The 21,977-nt window shown below is 38.3% G+C and overlaps 1 protein-coding gene across 2 annotated transcripts in view; it reads right to left on the bottom strand.

Moving 5' to 3' along the window:
- The window catches only part of LOC132126263 (ephrin type-B receptor 2), a 149,716-nt gene that overhangs the window by 70,941 nt on the left and 56,798 nt on the right, over positions 1–21,977 (bottom strand). Inside the window, exons 2-3 of one of the 2 annotated variants that reach the window (XM_059537404.1) lie at positions 17,904–17,989; positions 10,072–10,756 (exon numbers count right to left, since the gene is read on the bottom strand). In XM_059537404.1, the coding sequence (XP_059393387.1) occupies positions 10,072–10,756; positions 17,904–17,989 (771 nt within the window). The remainder of the gene's footprint in view (positions 1–10,071; positions 10,757–17,903; positions 17,990–21,977) is intronic. The other variant, XM_059537405.1, reaches the window with a different exon arrangement.

Genomic DNA, 21,977 nt, shown 5'->3' with positions numbered 1-21,977 from the left:
GACACAGATAGCAGACCTAACCTCGCATTGGCATGAGAGCCATTTATCAAAATCTACCAAAAAGGCTTGAAGTGTAACAAATTCCTAACCCAGCACTAACCTCAAATGTCACTCAAGGTTAAAAAATTGCAATTTATATTGGCTTGCATGTCAATTTAATTCATCCATCACCAGTTGCTGTCGTAGCAGCGCAACAGCTGTACTGCTATTTGATCCTGATTTCTTCCCCAGAATCAAATGGTATTTGTGACAAAACATGCCCCGCTTTCTGTAACCCCTTGTTCGTTATTTGCCAGCGGTTAGCGCAGACTTGTAGATCTTCAGAAGACACATGCCCTGTTTCTTTTCTTTCGACCCGTGACGAACTGATACTGCATCCTGTCTAGGACTTTCAGTGGTCAGAGCATGAATCAAAACAGATGAAAGAGATCTTTGGTGTGTTTGCGAGAGAAAAAAACAAAAAACATCAGCATTCTGGCTTCTACAGGAGACCGAGCCCCTAACCTCTTTTCCACCTCAGCCTAGTTGTGCTTGAAGAAACCGTTCCATCAGCCACACCTCTTAACCCTTTGATTTTCGACTCTAAAAAACTTGTAAGGTGTCCATGAAAGAAATCCCTCAAATGATCAGTGATGCCACAGAATAGTGATTACAGCCTCTGAGGATCATGGGACTCCAACAATGAGAATCCCAGTGGAGATGTGAGCTAATGACAGGCTGCTCGGAGATGCATGTGGAACAAGTTAACACATAATGCTCGCTGAGTTCTGGGCCGTTCCCAGTCGTTTCAGTCTGGCGTTATCACTTTCAAGGGAGTGATGAATGTGCTGAGAGAAAAATGACGAGTGCTTCTCAATAGAGCAAGTGTGGGTGAGTGAGTGGGAGGATATCTTTAGTCTTCAGAAATGACATCTATTCTGCTTCAAGAAGCGATGCAAAAAAAAAAAAAGAGCTGGGAAAAAAACACCTGGACAAGCTGAAATCTCCATTACGGCTAGGCAACATGAAATAAAAGTGTATCACTACTCCCCTGGGTCTCAGTAGGTGGGTAGACAGCTCCTATGGTACTTGTGATCCTAATCCTTGGCTAGCGCAGAGGAATCTTTATTTTCTGGCCACAGGGCTGTGAGCATCAAGTCTGAGGACTCGACTTGTTGGCTTTACCGTGTGTCTGCTGTCACCAAGAGCACTTTGAGCTCTTTGTCACACTCCCACTCCCGGTGTCGGGCTCTAGAGTGAACAATTCAGTAGAAGAGGGTTTAATTTCACTGCTTAATGTTCTTTACTTTCCCAATTAGAGCCCAGACTGGCGGGTTGGCAAGAGCAGAGTAGTTAGGATCTCAGCCATAAAAGTGTGCCATGGGTCACATGTGGATTGAAGCTGTCTGAAAATGACTGCTAAAAAGGCCATATTGTGCGCAAAAAGAAAGTCGAGAGGTTTGTATTACATTGCAGCCATGCTATTCTGAAATGTGTGTATGTGTCCGTCAGCATGAGATAATGCAGAAAATTGCTTGAACAAGTGTTGAAGGGGAGCTGTCGTACTGTAAGAGGCCACTTCAGTGGAACAGCACTACAGTCCATGGACATGAGATTACATGAATGCTCGTGACTGAAAACTTTATTGGGACAGATTGAGCACTAGAGCTGGGTCTTACATTATGTTTACATGTGCACGATAAATTTGATTATTTCCAATAATTAGAGTAAGGACTTAATTGCATCATGATATTTACATGTCAGGAGCAAAGCTCTTTACATGAAATTTCCATTATTCTTATTATTCGCTAAGAATTGTGGTTATTTTTTTTACTACCATTATTCGCATACCCCCCTGCACAGCACAAATGATGGACTCAGAAAGAGCAAGTGTGTTACTGGCCTCTGTTTTAATTTATTTACATCCAAAGCAAAACACATTTTTATGGTTGTATTCCATATATGCTTTTTTGGTGCCATAGAAATGTGATGGCTATATGTTTGCGTGCACTGCTATCACGTTCCACTTGCCATTTCTGGATGAAGGTAAGGAACAGACTGGTAGCTAGTTGTGTTTTCCCCAGAAATGCGATGCTTTCTTCCTCGCTATCGTTTCTAATCTGCTTATCATTACAGGTGCGCGTCACATCATTCATGTTTGTCACAAGCACATTTGAACTTTGGTCAAAGCGGCAATACTGAGTTAATCGCATTGAGTTAATCGCATTATTTAAATTGAAGTATTGCATTTATAAGTTTAATCACAATATTGCCAAAATCTCATTATAATCACATTAAGAGGGTGCATGTAAACACACTCATTGTTTTTCATCTATTGTACAAACCTTCAGCACATTAACTGTAATTTGGTTTAGATTTCAAGTATAATTTCAAAAAGAGCTAGAAAAGTTATTTCAAAAACCCATTGGCTCAAAAAAAAACAATTGCATCATAACATCGATATTAACGTTGATATATATATATATATATATATAAATGCAAATATTCAAAGTCCTTTACACCTGAGACATTTGTACTTATCTCATTAAATCATTCCCCCATCTCAAATTGAGCCGATCTCAGATGCCTGTCTGTGTGACATCACATAAACAGGCCCTCCCTCGATTGTTTGATTGACAGTAGCATTTCAGCACAGACTGGACTGGCATTTTACCTTAAACCCACCCTGAGTGAGCTGTCATCAATCCACCATTGTTTTCCCACCAGAGCAGCTGTAGAATGACTCCTAAGCAATCGAGGTGTTCTGTTGTAATAATGAACACAGTAGTCTTCATTTACTCCCGACATGTGAACCGCTGAAGACGCAGTGGACTACCTTTGTTTCTGAGGGAATGTACACCTCTATCTACCTGAATGTGTCCATGTTCACGTGAATCATTTGTTATGCAGCTTCACCTCCAGAAATGTGAGAGTAAGCTTTTTTAATGAATCTTTGCAAATCGCCTTTCCCAATAATGTGCTAATTAGTGAGTTTTATGATGAATGTGGCTTTATGATGAATGTGGCTTTCTGGTCTCTCAGAGAGTGGCTCAGAAGAGAGGGGTGGGGTGAGCAGAGCTCATTTGCATTTAAAGCGGAATGCAATAAAACAGCATGCTGAAGACAGAGCTGTTTTTGACAGGGTAAAAATGGTGTTGTTTTACAATTACCAAACTATGTTACAGACTTTTCAGTAAGACCCTAAAGAATCATATCAACTTGTGGAAAATGGGCCACTGATGACCCCTTTAAAAAAACATAATAAATGCTTTAAAAATGTAGGTATATGACCTCTCATTATATTTAATTATCATGTTACCAACATTGATATATAGTTAACAACAAAATTATCATGGCGAAAAAATCTTGTTAAACATTTCTATACATGTTTAGTTGTTTGAAAAGGGTATCTGCAAAGCCCTTCATTTAAACACAGAGGGCTGAAAGACTATGATGGGACAACAGTTTGTTTTGCTTTATTTCAAGCTGACCGTAAGCATAACAGTACCCCACGTTTGCTGTTAGCCAATTAGAGCTATCATTAAAAGCAGATGTGCCATGGGAAATAATAAAAGCCACAGTGGTGTCTGTGCATTGTGATGATTTCTTTGCTGAAGCCTTGTCTATGTGTAATGTAGTCAGGACCTGGAATTCAAAAGAGAATCCACTGTCCTTTACTCCTTTCCTCAACCTTTATATCATCCGAACATGGCTGTCTTTTTTGTAGTCAGAATTTTGTATTGAGATTACATCAAACCCCAGGCTAAGTCTTCTGCCTATGAATGTGCCATCACTTCACTGTATCCAAATAATTCAAACCCAAAGCTGTGGTTGGAAGCAAAAGTCAGGCTGCAAATTATTCATAGCATTATTATTTACGTTTTGTCCTCCTCAAGTGTCATCTGCTGTAGCATTTTAGAATCAACAGCTTTGAGGGTTTTCCGTTTATAATGTCTAAAATTTGGATACCATGATATGCTCATGCAGAAAGACACATATTTCACTTGAAGGGAAACTGTGCTGTATCGTTGCAGAGCCATAAATAAACTGTTGTGGATCTGGATCGCACAGCCACATTCCTGAGGAGCGTATGAGTAATGTTTACCACTGTAAAACCTGCTCGCTCTCTTTCATCAGACTCAAGTTCATGAGAACGTCTCAACAGGTGGAGGGTCTGCACTTAATCTTTCATCGACAATGCTATGTAGCTTAAAATACTTTCACCAAGAAAAGTCCCCAGTGCCGTTGCAATTGTTTGTGTTCATTTGATGTTTCTGCTTATGGGTATGCGTCATATATTTGTCTTTCTTTCCAGGTACATTTTTAAGCTACTGGAAGAAAAGAAATCTGTCAGCGGAGAAAGACAAAAACATGTTCAAAATATTAAAAACATATTCCCTGAAAACAACTTTTAATATCAGTATTAAGATGCAGTGCTGCTTCTCAAATGAATTTATTATGTTTTTAAGTCATTTGTAGATTATTTGAAAAGAAAACAAGTCATGTTTTTGGTGTGTATATTCAATATGTCGGCTATAGTTACAGATGTATTCATATAGTTCACACTTCTAACTGTATTCTATAGATTGTGTGGTCAGATTACAATATGGGAAAAACGAGTATTGTTTGAAGAGTTGGAGCCCCTAGCCATGAACATGCCTCCTATTATGTCTTACTGAGTATTCTGCTACCATTTCAAATGAACAAGTTCTGCGAACAAGACCCTGTGTGTCTCCAGAGGGTCCCCGTCTCATGCAGCTCTAAACGAAATCAGATCTGCCTTTATAAAGGGCATTTCTGTTAAAAGAACCTGGCTTGCTTCGTTTACTTACAGCGCCTCCCTGGGAAGACATTTAATATTGTTAGTAAAACTATCTCAATTCTCTAACAAGAAGCCAATGCCATCACAAGCATAAATAAATGGGTATGTTGTCAATATTTTGACAGACGTTACATTGAAAAATTGTTATCTGTTGAAAGTGCTGCAGAAGACTTAATTGAAACACGCGTAATTACGCGCTCGTTCGTAGCGAGGTGTCTGCAAAAAGTGTTAATGGAGTTGTGAAAGTAGCTGTGAGACAGATCTTTCATCTGCAGATCTTATGACCTCCTGCAACCCAGAATGTAAACGGATACTGCAGGATCCCGGCGAAAACATCTTTCACAAATCAATTCATTACTCCTGACTCTCAGCAGTTTAAAAAGCCCCTCTTTCTTGCATCAACCCATCCCCCGACCACTGACCACAGACCTGACATTGTCTCACGCAGCGGTATCAGCTTTCCCCTGCCTGAGAGATAAATGGCTGGATGAATTGAAGGCAGACCTCGATCAAAACCGCTTATGTATAATAAAGTCAAACCACCAACAGTAACCTTTTTTCATCTTAAATTATTTTATATTGTTTTCTTCTAACTTTTTTTTTCTAAATATAGTTTGGAGTCTAGTAACCCTTGAAGTCTTTATAAAGTGATTAAGTATTATGGACTGCATCCTAACTAGGGTAGAGCAAAATTCAGAAGTGAAGAATTGGCTTCCTTGCAATTAATGAGTGTGAATTGGAATTGTGAAATGGCCACATATATATGTCCATCTATGTATATCTATATTTATGTAGTTTAACAACATTTTACAACTTTGTTGAACTTTGCTTGCAATACTTTTGCAGAATTTATTTATCCTGGTTAATGATACATTTTATATGCACTAATACGGCTTAACATTTCAAGAGGCATAATGCATTATACATTAATGTATAAAATTTAGGATATGCATAAATATATACATTTAATATAAATAAAATAAATAATTATAACAAATACATTTAGAAGTATATTTTATTTATCTGTTTTATATAATGTGCAAAAATCTTAGGCCACTAGTATTTTCATGTATTAAAAAAAATGAAAAATCACTCCTCTTTAAAATATCTCATCCATTCTTCTTTTTACTTCCTGCCCTCCATCTGAATTTCGCACGTTGAGAGAATCGCGTGATTGCAAACAATCTATCGTGATAATCCAGTGAGATTTTTGTTTGCACAAAGAGTCTGACAACAGCCAGTCTGTCTGGAATGACATAAAGAAACAAATTGAGACAGACTAAATCCAGAAGAACTGTGGCAATGCCTCCAAGATGCTTCAAAAGACCTACCTACAAAGCTACAGAGCTAGGCACTTGTCATAAATAGATTTTCTTTATCAATTAACATCTATTAACTAAATTAAATCAACATTTGGCGTGACCATCCTTTGCATTTTTAAAGCAGCTTTTGTCCTACAGTAGGTGCACTTGTGACCAGGTTTTTCCGATGTGTGGACCACTTGCTTCTGTCAGACTCCTTGTGCAAACAAAAATCTCACTGCATTATTACAATTAATGGTAAAATCATTGTTTGGAAATGTAAACTGATATTTTCTACTGACACACTACAGCAAGGGATAGAAATAACTGATTTTAAACCATTTTTAACTAGTGAAAATACTGGTGGTCTAAGACTTTTGCATAGTACTGTATATATTAATCATTTGTACTGTATATTTACAAATTAAAATTCCCCTAACAAACGCTATAAAATGTTGTTCATTTGTTGATTCATGACATCTATCTATCTATACATCCGTCCATCCATCCATCCATCCAAGCAACCTGAAGTTAAGGCGTTTGAGCTTTCAGGAAATAATATAGTGTATTTCTGCTTATTTTCAAACATATCCAGCATTTCCACATCCTCAAAACACATCAAGGCAGAGCTAATCAAACGCTTTGTCATAGTTTTCTCTAGTCCTAAGAGTGTTGATCCAAGGTTTATAAAACAATTTCTAAGAGACATGCCACTTCCTCAATCCTCCATACAACTATATAAGGAAAACCCGTAACGGCAAAGATGGCGGTTGTATGCACATGTCCCGCCCCTCCCGCTGGAAAGCCAATCGTCTGCCATTATCATATTTTACTGCTGTTTCTATACATGCAGTTTTTATGTCCCGGTGACCAGTGAAAGTGCAGTTCTGACTCTTTGCCCATTCATTTAGATAGGAGCCTGGTCTTGTTAGTCTGAAATAGCTGCCTAGAGGCATTACCAAGATGGCTGCCGAGTGGCACGACTTGCCTAAAAGGACTTTGTTAGCACTGGTGCCTCTTTAACATTATTTGGCTCATGGGACCATAAATTGCGATACAAGATGGAGAAAAGATATTATAGCTGTACTCTATCACCCAGATTCGCTATCAGGTCGTGCTGTCATAAAATATTATGAAAAATTCCTCAATACATTAATATTCACTAAGGCTTTATGAATATGAGCTAAATGCTCAGTGATTAGGATCATTATTCTCTCTGCTAGGACTAACAGTCTTTTAGCAAAACAGTGACAGTGTGACGTGCAAGGCTTTTTACAGCTTGTTTGATTTGACTAGAAGCCTCTCCGTTAGTCGCTCACAATTACATTCATAAACCAAGGTGTTTACAGAGATACCTCAAGTCCGAGCAGACCATTGGGATATTAACACCCATAGCATTCAGTAAATTACTCATACGTCAAAAACAACCAAATGTGTATAATTATATAGGTTCTTTAATTTAGAGTAGACCGCTCAATGATTTATCGGCAGGTGCTCCAGAGGAAGGATTGTGACCGTACTCATTAACTGGCATTGAATGCATATCGGCAGTGCGCCGCCCTGCTAGTGCTCGCAATGAGCGGCTATTATCACAGCTCATCCCAGCCTAGACGGGGAGCCGGTGTGGTAATTACAACCAGGCTTACGAAGAGGCTGAACGAGTGTGTGCGCGTCTGTCTGTGTGAGTTGGTGTAGAGGCGGGGGGAGTCTGAAACACAGGTGGGCGTTTTATTGTGTCGTCTGTGTCAGCGTGGAGCCTGTCTGCAGGCTGTCGTTGCCGTGGGAACGGGACCCGCCGTCGGGCGAATAGAGAGCTCCTGCTGTAGAGCGAGTTGAATTACAGGTGAGGTAGGCTGAAGGAGAGGAGCACTGGGGTTTGGATAAGAAACGATCAATACGCTCACACACTGTGAAAGGGCCAGATTACATTGATGCTGCACAGGGATACTGTAAGGGGGATGGGGGGCGGGGGTTACAACCCTACTATCCACATCAACATGTTTGAGTTGCATGGGATATCACAGTGAAACCACAACATCAACAGCAGGCTTCATCACCCCAACTTGATAGGAAATATCCTCTTTTATTTTTTACAATATACTTTTATATTGCAATAATTTCAGACTCAATCTTCAAATTAATGCAGAAACAACCAAGCCGCTTTGTTAATTTAAGTAAATTTAAGCAAATTTAAGTAAACTAAGTAAACTTAAAACAATCTTTACATAACCCATTATAATAAATGGCATATCACCTGTGCCCTTCAGCAAGTAGGAAATTTAATAAAGTTATCAATCACTATGAATGTTTTAAGTCAAGTCACCTTAATTTATATAGCGCTTTAAACAAAATACATTGCGTCAAAGCAACTGAACAACATTCATTAGGAAAACAGTGTGTCAATAATGCAAAATGATAGTTAAAGGCAGTTCATCATTGAATTCAGTTATGTCATCTCTGTTCAGTTAAATAGTGTCTGTGTATTTATTTGCAATCAAGTCAACGATATCGCTGTACATGAAGTGACCCCAACTAAGTGTGACGGATGTTAATATTCATGAGTGAATATCCACTGAGAATACATGTATTTCACCAATAATCCTTCCTGTCAATTTTAGTTTATTTACTTTATATTACTGTGTCCAAGAAAAGGCTATAATTTGGGTTTTGACATCATTAGTATTCGTTTGGTTAAAGAGTTTTGCGATCTTTTTTTGTTGACGTCGTGACGTCATTGCCGCTCACCTCGTGCTGCGTCCTCAGTCTGCTTTGAGCACGCTGAGGAGAGGTAAGCAATTAGAGGTGCTCTTCTTATATAAAAGTATAAAAGTTATCCTAAATGTGATTAAGTTTATAATATGCTGTAATATTATTGTTAAGACTGTTATAAGTGTTGTAGGAAGTGTTTTATGAATGGATGGATAGGATTTGATAGTTTTATTACTGAGAACAGCAATTTGAGTATGTGTGTGCGTCAATAGAACGCGGTGAATTTTACTGATTCATTTACTGGTATTTGATTTGTGCAGGTGATTGAATCACAGAGTGAACACATTGTTGCTGTATTTTGTTTAGTTTGTTTCTTTACTAGTTTGTGATCGACTTAAAAAATAGCTGCAGGAGAATGTAATGTATGTTTGGTGTAAATGCTTGTGACAATTAATTTTGCCATTGTATGTAACATGTTTCACACACAGTATTTTTGATGTCATTATCATTGTGATGTGTGCTCAGTCTGCTTTGAGCGCGCTGAGGAGAGGTGATTGAATCACAGAGTGAACACATTGTTGCTGTATTTTGTTTAATCCATCCAGACTCCTTTGAGCATGCTGAGGAGAGTACCATCTACTTCCTCGATGAAAATAAATTCTCCATGAGCAGCAGTTCCAGTGTCCGGTGTCTTCTCTGAATAAACCAACACAACGCAGATCATAACAGTGGGCAGATTTAGGCCGGTTACATAAGCAAGCCAGAGGCTACAAAAGTTATTGATTGCTATTACTTTAAGAACTGCCGCTGCTGAATGTGACATGGATCTAAAAATGGATGGACATGGACATGGATGTCTAAAAAGTCTCTAGTTTGATGTGGTAGAAAAGACATTCTGCGTATATATAAATACAATTCTTGTCAAGAAAAAAGAGACCGAAGCAGCAGTTGTGAATGGAGTGCCCAACCCTAGCTCCGCCCCTGCGTTAATTGTGTTAAATAATTAAAAGCCATTAAATTGAAAATAAAACTGCATTAATGCGCTAATTTTGACAGCACTAGCATGTTTTTACTAAAATACTTACTAAAAATATGAGAACATGGTAATATGAGCACTGAAAATAAGACCGATATCAAAAAGCAAACAAAGACTTTTCCGCTCCTCAGTACTCAGGGTCAGGAGCAGCTTTGACCTTAAAATGAAAAGAGCTTCGTGCAACATGACAAGACCACTACACATTAGCAGAAGAGTGTGCTTACCTCTGCAAACAGTTCCATTCTCCACTGCCTCGTGACCCGCTTTACACATACAGCGGCCAATAGGGACCATCCACTCTCCATCTCCATTACAGTACAGTTTAATGGGAACGTCGACCTCCTCTGCATTAGGGATGCACTCTCCCCTCGCCGACACCAGTGAGGTGCTCTCTGCTCCCGAATGCGTCTCCTGAAATGCTGCTCCGTTCCGAATAGTGCGAGGACACTTCCGGTAGAACACCCGCACAGCGATTAATGACATGCACCCACCGTAGTCCTGGAAGGCTAGATAGAAACCGTTACGGGAGACGGGACCAAAACTGCGAACCTCTGTGTTAATCTTCATCACACGTCCGCCCAGGTCTACTTGCGAGAAACTCTCATCTGCTGCGATGGTATCCACCTTGATCCAAGGGTTTTCCATCCATGGAGGATGGACTTTAGTGGCCGTGTCATAGTCTGATTCATAGTAGTAGAGGTTGAAAGTTTCCTTGCAGGAACCAGGGACTCCTGGGATGCTGCTGCAGTCTCGCACTGAGAACTTCATCTCCACGTGAATACGCTGAGCCCCTCTTCTTCGGATATACTTGGTGCGCACCCAGTTATTTTGGTTGGCGTGGAAGACATTACACACCTGATAGGTACGAATGGTGTTCATGTTCTCATCATAGCCACTCACTTCTTCCCACTATAAAGAGAGAAAAAAAGAAAGCAAAGGTTTAAAGAGGGATTTTACATGCAACGTTTTACTTATTTTGGCCATTAGACCAAAATAAATTTAATTATGGTTAAAACTATTTTCATTTCATATTAAAAAAACACAAATTAATATGCAGCTTCCATTATGGGGAAAATGCTTTATTTTTTATCATGGTTAATCTTTAGCCTAACTAATCTATTTGTATAAATTCTTAAATATATATAGACGTGCTTTTGGTTTACAAATAGTCAATCCCTTCTTACATTTAGCTAGATTGTAAAATAACCTGACAGCAGAAAATATCATGTTATAGACACGTTTGTATCTCTGCATTAGATCTCTGGAGGGCTTTACGAGCACCTGAGCCATTTTCAGCCGCTTTCCCCATATGCACAGTCCAAATTACTGAGCACAGGAGGAATGAGGTGGGAAAGAGAGCAAAATTCTCCTGCTAGTCTGCCAACAGGCCCTGGCACTGTCATACAGAGGGCTGTCTTTGGCTTGGGTTTTCAATAGACCCCCATGTGACAGTGCCGAGTGATTCTGGTTTGTATTTATTTTTATCTCTCTTAGTCACGTTCTTGCGTTGTATAAAAACTATGTACTATTAATATAGCTTACACAGAGATAAAGATTACATATTTGATATTTACACAGTCATTTATTTTTTTACTGTGCTGCCTCTTTTTTGTCTTCAGGCATCTTAAAAATTAATCCAGTATTAGCATAATTAAATTATTCCTTTGCAACAAGAAAAAGACAGAGCATAGTTAAACAAACTTGCTGATTCAACAGTTAACTAGAAAAAGGGCAAATAATAATAATAATAAAAGAAGAAATGCATTAAAGGGGTAGTTCATCCAAAAATTCTCACTATCATTAATTTTAAACCAGAAGAATTTTGGATAACCAAACAGCTTTAGCAACCATTGAATTCCATTGTACACGCAAAGAAAAGAGAAAAGAATTTCAGGCCACAGGCTTTCAGCGCTAAACAACTCAAACAGCAGTCGCAGAAGTCTTGACCTTGTCCAACAGGGAAAGCCCTTTTCTTCACCTTAAAATAATTTTCCACAACACGGCCTCGAAGCCCAGCAAGTGTATGATCACCCCAACCCTCCCCAAATCACCCTCCCCTCGAGTGTCTTACTCTTCACTTAACAGCTGACATAATTTCCCAAATTAGTTGCTGCTTAACAAGGATTTTAACAGAGTTTTGACAGGCTGGGGGAGAAAGTCAGGCCCGTCCAGGACCTCCATTTTATCAAATGATCTTGGACTAATTAAAGCAGCTTTCTTTCCTCGCAGCTTTTGTTCTTTATTCCCATGCCCCTATTATTTGGATGAGATGAACTGAAATGATTCTGGATAGGATTGTGGTCATTAACACTTGCACTGTGTTTTGTGTATAAAATGAACTTTTTCCATCACTTCGGTTCAGTCCTTTCAAGCAGCCAGATGTTTCTTGGGTCACTGGCAGCCAATGAACCTGCCACCTTTCTTAAGGATGACACATTCTTCCACGAACCAGAAAGTGGAGTGAGAATGAAGTGTAGCTGAACAAGAGAAGACGAAGAGCAGCATCTTCTTGTTTGTGGTCTGTCACTTTGACTAATCCAATTAAAAATAATTAATAAATAAGCAATGTCCCTAATGAGAAACTGAGTAAGCGAGTGTGGAATGGAAAGGATTTGGTTAAAGACGCTACAAACAAACAGCCTTTAAATGGAAGGCCTCCCTTTGTGCTGTCTCTGCTTCTCTGCCATTCTTTCATCAGAGGCAAAGAGGAGAACCAAATGAGACATAATAAGAGCCAAGCAATCAAGCACTGAGTGTGAAATTAAAAGAAACATCTCCATTTCCAAAGGTTTTCACCTGAACTTTCAGTGGGTGTGTGTCTCAAGGGTGACCATGTGTTTTAAGATGTAAATGAGGGATTCAGCTCAGACAATATTTTGTTATATGGAAGGTCAGCACTTCATTGTCTTTTTTTAAACTCTGGATTACATTTCATCTAAACATAAAAAAAAATAAAGGGGAAAAAAAGTTTCTTACTCATCTCCAATTAGTTAAATAAATAAATGGTGGTACAAAATGAATATTTTTGAATATATTTTTAAAACAATAAAAATATAAAAGTAGTGATCTTTTTTTTTTTTTTCAGCACAGTTATTCAGTAATTAAAATCAATCATTTTATTTATTAAATGGGAACAGACTTTAGTATTTTGACAGGCAAAATATAAATGAGACAATTTAAAATGCTTATGGATTTAGAGAGGCGCTTAATGAAACACCATTGGTACACTTCATTCTGAAACTGTAGATAATGTGTACTGCTCTAACAAATGTGTAAAGCCATTTATCCAAAAGCATGTTAAGACCCAAAAGAAAAGGAAAAGCCTATGTTATGAGGTCAGAGCCTTCCGCAGTGGTGCACCACTCGTGTCACTATTAATTGGAACTCAGATACAAAAATCACCAACAAAATGATGGTGCCATTAAGTCTAAAGGCTCAAGCTATGCTTTGAGGGTCACAAGCAAATAAGGAGAACCCACTGAGACTGCTAGTGCAGAAACCTAAACCTCAGTCCACTGGATGAGAACACACCTGTGTGCCCCACATGGTCCTGATCTGCAGTTTTTCAGTAATGACAAGACAGACTAATTGGAGTCGGTGTTCTTCTATTACTCTACTGTCCTGTGATAGTTCAACTAGATGTTGCAGGCAACTAGATATTCTTGACTATTATTATAGTTCATAGTTTAAGTCTGAACAATCCCTGGTTCAAAAAAGCATGTCATACAACCTTAAAATTTTGTATGAATTTCATTCATTTTAATGCCACTTCATTACACTGAAATGTGAATTCAATACTGAATGGTGCACAACCCTGCTAAACAATAAAGTGTGGCACATAAATCCTCTCAAACTATGTGTGGTCTACCTAGGGGACAAAATCAGAACGAAACATCCTGGTAAGAATCTACAACATAGGTATTTATCAAGATAAAAACAGTTCCTGCAAACGTTCTGCCCCTCCATCTTGCTGTTTCTGAATGTAAGGCTGTGTCCTCTCTGAACGTCCTTTAAGGAATCCTCAATGATGATGATAACACTTTTGGCAAACAGAATGTTTTAGCTACATGAATAATCTCATGTAAACAGTGTCTTCAACATGGCGAAGTTACTCATTTCAATAAATCATGATAAAAAAAAGTCCAAAAGCAAGTGAAGTGAATTAAACTTGTAACTTGCACTGGGAAAAAGAGCCATGTGATAAATGACACAGTGTTCTTGCAGACAGAAGTTTAGAAATGATAACTCCCCCGCCACCCAAGACGAAAGAAAGTTCACAACCGAACTGTGATCTATAAGTCTCCTAGACAGAGGCTTTCCCGTATAGAACGAAGGCACGAGCTTGTGCTGAATTATGAAAAAGGATCGCTCCAGGGGAAGCAGAAGTTGGCCACGATCAAGCTTTTGTGTTATATTAATTCTGCCACTATGACAAGACTCTGAACTTTTATTTGGACTTCAGCATCTTTTACAAATAAACTGTCAGGACCTTATGAAGTTTACATGAAGCCAGCAATTAAAGCTCTCCCAGGGCTGTCATTTGTATTCGAGCATTTATAACTAGTCGAGCGGTGCTGATGAGTCCTTCAGTGAAATATGCTGACTCCACATCTCGTGGCAAAGCACTCCTTGGACTCAAAGAAATATAGTAAATCTGAATAAATAAATAATTCACACAGAGGGGCGAAAGGGAGCATGTATGACAGCTCCTGAGGGAAAGTTTCCCAATTTGCAGTTGTGGGAAATCTGACAGAGTCGCATTGAGACATTTGTCCTGAGGGGACGTGCGGGACAAATGACATCCGGATATTTCAGCTAAAGTGCAGTGGGATTACAACCCTAAGCGAGATACTGAGCTCCCCACTATTAGAAAGACTGACAGAGGGAGAGAAAGTGATTGAGAGAGACAAAAAAAGAGAGGCGACCTACAAACTGAGCCATCTTTGGCAGTCAGCTTCAATTACCTCTATTCACTGTTAATGCACAACATGTGAAGAAAGACAAACAAGCTTCCTATTGCTCCTTTAACCCTTGCGTCTATCTATATGCATGTGGATCATGTTTACATATCTCATAGAAATCAAGGACATGACAAAAGTGTCATGCTGCCAAAGGACTGCTTATGCAATTTTGGCATGTGACCACACAAAGATTTAATACCCTGATGAGGGAAGCCTGAAAAAGAATGATAAAATGTTGGTTTATAGATCAATCCACAGTGGTTTGAACTGATTTCAGGACATTTTTTGAACCAAATGATTTTCTAAGGCTTTTCTGATTTGCGGTTTGCATCAGTTGAAACATCTAATGTAATGCCAATCAAAAATATTCAAACTACATGATTTTATATAAGAGCGCAACATTTTTTTATGGCAAGTTATATGGTTTGTTTACCCACCCTAATGAACTATCCACCCTGGGATATTTTGAAAAATGTAGTTTTGGAGCCCATTGACATTTACTGTGGGGGTGGGGGGAAGGGGGTAGAGGGCGTTTAAAAGAGGCACTCTTCAGAATTTTCCAAGACAATAATACAGGATTGAACAGGCACAAGGATGAGTAAATGACAACCATTTATAGTTTTGGGTGAACTAACCCTTTAACAGAGGGCATTTGTAAGCATGCAACCCCCCCCCCACCCCCCCACCCCCCCCCCCCAGTAGACAGTAGCAGATTATAAGCATGCAAATACAGTCACAGATGATTAATGAGAGAGTTCTGATCTGGACCTGGAGGCAGTCTAGTGAAGGCCACACTATCACAGTGATTCGTTACACAAATGTACTGGCTTATTTTCATGCTCTGCATCAGTAAGCAGCAAGTCTAGATCCATGACCAAAACATAGTTGGAACATGGTGACATTTAAACACATTTGTAATTTTTTCCTGCAATGCTGTTCTCTGACTAAGCCGGTAATTACTTAATTTTCAGCCTCGTGAGGATGTGCACACACCATAGCAGTTACAAATCAACAATATGTCATCTCAAATAAAATGTTTATGTCCTACCAGTCTTTACATAAAATGCTCCCAGTGCTGTAAAACAACTGAAAATTGTGTTTATATATCTTTTAACGTGATGAAATAACCATTTATGAAGTGCCCTTGAGGAAAATGAAAATACTTTAAGCTTGTTGTTGATTTAAACTGTGAGGTTAAAAGAATGAATAAAGAGGTTCACATAACGCCGATTGAATTGCTCTCAAACTTAACCTTTTCTCTACCACTTACTTTCTTGTTGTTTTTAAAGTAAACATGAAGAATGTGTCTGATTCTATTAGGCTGCTTAAATCAATTGCTGAATGACTCTTTACAAGTTGTGCAAATGGCCAAAAATCTGGCCAAATTAAAAGTGGTTAAATTCCAAATCTGATTTAAATGGGTCTTCAGATTATAAAACAATATCTGAAATAACAGATTTTGAAAAGCTGAAATGATGTGCAGGTCCAAACAAGCCTCTATGTAGTGGAGTACTAAGTACAGTCAAACATAATAACAGCAGAAAGCACATGAAGTAAGCACTCCTCACACCTGGCTGTGATAAAGGGTTGCAATAAATATTTCTTTAATGTAGTTGTTAACTACCATAATTACACTGCTCTATGTTCCACCTGCGTTAAACATCATAGGGTTTAGTATAAATTCAGGTCACAAATGTGTGTGGATGAAAGGATGAATGAGTGAACGAACAACATCTGGATTTTTTCTCCTAGACAGTTCAGCAACAGGGGTTTGTTTTGCAAAGCTATTTGGTGGCATGAAAGTCAACTGTTGATGGAGCGCTCTATATTTTGACTGACACTGATACTTTAGTTAAGCCCACAAGTCTCTGCAGGGGTGTAAGACAATAACTTAAGGCCTTTCTCTTTATAAGGTTTACAGAATCCCACCTGTTTAGTGCTTTCTGTGAGGTACTGCCATTCACCGACTAGTTAAAGTGTGCTGTGTCTTCCTATGACTGTTCTCTATATCTCATTTCATTTAAGAAAATGTAAATTTAAAATTTAATTTAAAATTAAATTTATGCATTTAGCAGACGCTTTTATCCAAAGCGACTTACAGTGCATTCAGGCTATCAATTTTTACCTATCATATAAAATGTATATGCTCTTTGTAAATGTGTGGTGTCAGACAGCAGAATAACTGAAAAAAAAAATGAATCCGAGGGAAAGTTGGACAGCTCAGCAGCATTCCTCACTGAAGAATCCATTTCCTCTGAGATGCTGAGGCCATTTTAGACATCTACCGTACGTTTCTGAATGTGTCAAAACAGGCAATATGTTTTGCATCTGAACCATATCTCATTTCACACTTTACATTGAGTCATTCCATCTAGCTATTAGCTGTGGCATTGAAACAATTTGGTTTTTGAAGTTGTTTTGTTAAACCTTTGCAGTTGTAAAGATGAAAAAGATATGGTGAATTCTTTTGTTATAGGGGAAAAGGAGTGGTGAATCTTATTGAATCCAGAGCCTCAGACCCTGAGACACCGGACCTCTTTGTTCTTTTATATTGATTGCTCCAATCAGCACAGAAAAAAAAGGCTGCATGCCCTAAGGTTCGAAGAGAAGATGGTGAGCAAAATTATATCTGAAGAACTTTGAAGTTGCTCAACCACACTGTCAGCCTTCTTTCCTCTTTTCTTGCTCCACGTTTTTAGTCTCTCTCTCGCAGTCTTCCATTTTTATTTTACTGCTTCCAGACACATGGAATGGTATAATTTAAGCCATCCCCCCAAAACAGACACAGAAGCATAAATAATTGAATAAAACAGGGGGTGGTTTTTCAGAAATACACCATCAAATTACTCAGGAACATATTTATCTTCCACTGATCCATTCGAAAGAACATAGATCCTGGTGTGGGGGAGAAGGCGATTAATTACTCCCTGACTAGTGGGTGCTGAGCAGGCGTGAGCCTAGATGAATGAAACGTTGTCTTTATGGTACTATATGGTAAGGATTCACATCCAGTTTCTGTCACAATTGCTAGAGAAGAAGCATTAATGGATCGTTTCATGCAAACTCAGAAATCTTTTAATATAAAGAAAACTTACGCTTACACTGCTGTCACCTGTTGAGGACACTGGATATACTGTCCAGCCAAGCTCTGCGGTCGCTGTGGTGGAGTCCATCAACATTTCTGTGGAAACAGGAGGAAACATATAAAGGTTAAACAGGATATGTCCGGGTCGTATTTGAGTTCATGCACAGATTTCAGCCAAAAAACTCTAGCAATCTATCATTTATCTTCAATAAACGGAGCTGGGGAACTTGCTACAGGTGTCTCCAGCATTTCCAAAAGGTTCCTAAATTACAAATAAACTCAGATCGGCTTTTATCCTCAGTCTTTGCCTAAGGAAATGCTGGGGAAGTATAATAAGCTATGAATATTTCATACATTTTTATGCATTAACATCATTCTTTATCCAGACATTTATAGAGGCTTGTGATACCACTTAACCAACTGCTCCATAAAATACTATCAACACATTGGACACAAATCAGCCTTAAATCGGTTTCAATATTATAGCCGTCTCCAGTAGTAAGGATGAAAAATGCTGTAAAAAATCAAAAAGGGAGCAGGAAATAGTGGGTTCTGCTTCCCTGCTGTGTGATTCAGCCAAGATATTTTAGAGACAACAGCCCACTATCTGGCTTCACCGCTGCAGAGGTTATATGGGGGTACAGAATGTAGGTTAGCAGTTGGACAGCAATGAGAAAACCACTAGAGACACTTTCAATAATGATATGGCTGCATATTGATACTGGAAATAACTAATCTTTCACAGACTTTCGTATGCTACTGCAGGGGAATGTGCATGGATATCCAAAAATATGCATATTGCATCGTTCCAGCCATGAGAGAAGCGACATTTGTGTTCAGACTGACTTCTCTTATCACAGTACACAATTTGAGACACCATTTATGGGCGTACAGAATTTGAAAGCCCTTTAAAAAGTCAGTATTTTCATGCCGAAGGGAATTTGGTGTGCTCGTATTGCATCCAAATTCGAAAGCTGGTTTAAAACATATTGTAGTTGGGTTTCGATTATTGTGACTAAAGTATAACTCTGATGCCGCCCAATATTTTTTAGATGGGGAAAAATTTTATATAGTGTGCTTGTCGCTGCTGCTAAATCCACACATTTTTATGCATAAATCGAATAATGTGAAAAAAGCAGTTATGAACTCGCCAAACAGGCGCAGCGCTGCCTCTTATCAATATTCAGCATGGATATAATGGCTTTTAAATCAGTTCTCACTCACAGAGCTCCTTAAATAGCCCTCTATGCACATAAAAAATTCATACACTCTTCTCACCTAGATAAAACATTAATATTCTACAGTTTGTAGAAATATAGGGACATGCATTTTATGAAGAGCAGATTTAAGAGGCACTGAAAAGGGAATGATTATAATCAGATGAAAGATGACCATTTGCTTCAACAGAAATCAGCCCAATAATGATTCCTTCAGTTACTCGAGCTGCTCATTGTCAGGTCAGACCTTCAACCAACAAGATTAGCTAGGCTTTCACCCACTATTTCTGTGCTAAGACTTCTAGGTTGGGGATAAAATATAGTTACTGGAGGCCAGTTACTCTACTTCTGCTGATTAGTTGGTGTTAAAGAACATCAAGTAATTGGGGTCAAAGAGAACACATTTTGCTGTCTGGGGTCCTTAGAGGCACAGGGATGATAGCTCTCAGTTCAGATTGGCCGTCAGTCATCCCATGTGAATAATTCATGTTATCACATTGATGGCTTAATTAATTTCCTCTAGTAATTAGAGTAAGACTAAGTTGTTGAACTTTTGGAGGGAATTAGATAAAGGAGCTTGATAGAAACGGAGGAAGTTTGGGTTTTATCACAGTCTAACGCAGCTGTTCCGACTTCCTTTTACAAGCATCAGCGTACAAAACAAAACGTCTTTCAGAGGCTCAGCTTGAAGCCAACATAATTACTAGTCTTAGCTATTGGAAATACTTATTCATTTACAGAATTTTCATTAATCTTGCATTAGGCTATTTGACCGTTTTAAATGTGTTTTTGAATGCTGGTTGCAATTAAGACAAGGCCTTGAAAACGACAGCAATTTCGAAGGAAAACAGTAAGCGTACCGTTTGAGGCTGTGCGGAGGAATGCAGCTTTTTGGGCATGTCTCTATACTTCAGATTCCCTGTGAGTCTGAATCATATTCCAGGAAAAACCAAAGCATTTAATGAAATAACTACAGGTGGGTCCAATTTATTTTAAAAGGACATATTCCATCTCGAAGCTAAATTACATTTGATTACCACTAAACCTAGAATTTACACACAGTCTCATTAAACTTAGTCTGCATGTCCATTCATAACAACCAAAAATGTGGTCAGTTGGTACACAGAGGTACATAGAAGAAATAAAAATGCATTCATAGGTCTTAAACAAAAGAATTGAAAAAAAGTGGCTAAGTGAATTTCCTAACCTTGTGCCGTACTTGTGGGCATGTGGTTCTTTATAAAGCATCGTAAGTGCATTGATAAGCAGTGAGGTAAACGTTTTTCCCTTTCATAAGCTCCTTTGCTTTATAAGCTCCTGCTTTTTGCAGTCTGGAAGAGTGATGCACTGTCTGTCCTTTACCGTGCGATGGATAACCCTCTCAACCAGAGGCCTCTGCTTATGCAGAGCCAAACTGGAGATTTATGACTCCCTGCAGTTACGGCCGTACTTCACTGTTACGTCTTGCTTCCAGCTCTTCATCTTCTGTGACGAGGCAAACCAGAGGTGTCAGTCGGCTCCCTGGGATTCTCTTGTGGACATTTTGAAGAGAGTAGTGGATGTGGCACCATGAGGACTGAATGTGTTTACACTCACACCATGTCTGGAGGTGACAACACATTCCAACCCGGGCCTATCAATAAGCTTGAGTCATTGTACAGTGATATCTCAGCCATTGTAAGACCCAGGAGGACACGTGAGTTTAAGCTTTTCAACAGGAGTGATTTTTTTGGAACTGTGCATTTCCCCAATGTGAATAAGTGATGGTGGGAGGAGCTTTCTGACAGAGTAGTGAGAGATCTTCTCATATTATGATGGAGTTCAATACCTTTTGCTCATACTTTTTGCTCATTTTAGTGATGTTTTACCAGTTTGTGGTCCAAATTTTATGCATTAATAAAAAAACAACAACGACGTGTACTGCAATGGAACTGAAAAACAAATGACTTTCATGAACCTTGTAAGTGAAATAAACACATACAGTGCAACTAGTATAGCTGCTTATTTTAAAAGGCACACTGTTTATTTATTTTAAAAGGCACATAAGGGGCATATTGTTTCACATTTTTTATTATATCTGTAAAAAAAGATATATCTAAATTAAATCCAAATGAATCATATACAAATCCTAGGGTTGGGTATCGTTTGCATTTTATCAATTCCGATTTAGATTCTGCATATCGATTCCGATTCTAATCGATTCCTAGTTTTGATACCAAAAAAAAAAAAAAAAATATATATATATATATATATACAAATGAAGACAAACACTTCATTGTCAAACATTTATTCTGTGTCTTTTTTACAAAGCATTCTGTTGCAGCTGAATAACATGAGCAAAAATTAGCAGCCTAAAGAATACTTAGGCCTACAAGAGGAACTTTTATCTATGGTTTTAACAAAAACACCACAAAAAAACAACTAAACTAATCTAAATTTTAAATATTAAAGTGTTAAAGACAAGTAAACAGTTTGTAATAAAACAATCAAATCAATTAACAATAGCATAAATACATAAATACAACTGAACCAAATTCCAGTTACAGTAATTACTGTAATTAAAGGTTTAAAAACTGCATAGATTTCTTTTCATATATAAAAAATAGATTAATTAATTAAAAGTATTAAATATGTTCAGTCAAGAAGATTAATTTTTTATTTTTTTATTTTTTTTATTTTTTTGGATTTTGGAATATACATACCCAACCCTAAATCAAACAAAGAGTTTCTGAATCAGAATCCAGTCAAATCATGCATTATGTATTGATAACCCAAACCCTGGGTTTTAGGGCACCATGGCATTCATTTGAAGGTTAGATCGGCCATTTGTTCGCCGCAAGGCTGTAAACAAAAGCAGTCTCTGAACA

This window comes from Carassius carassius, chromosome 44, assembly GCF_963082965.1.
Source record: "Carassius carassius chromosome 44, fCarCar2.1, whole genome shotgun sequence".
Classification (NCBI taxonomy): Eukaryota; Metazoa; Chordata; class Actinopteri; order Cypriniformes; family Cyprinidae; genus Carassius; species Carassius carassius.
This window is presented reverse-complemented; position numbering and strand designations above follow the sequence as displayed.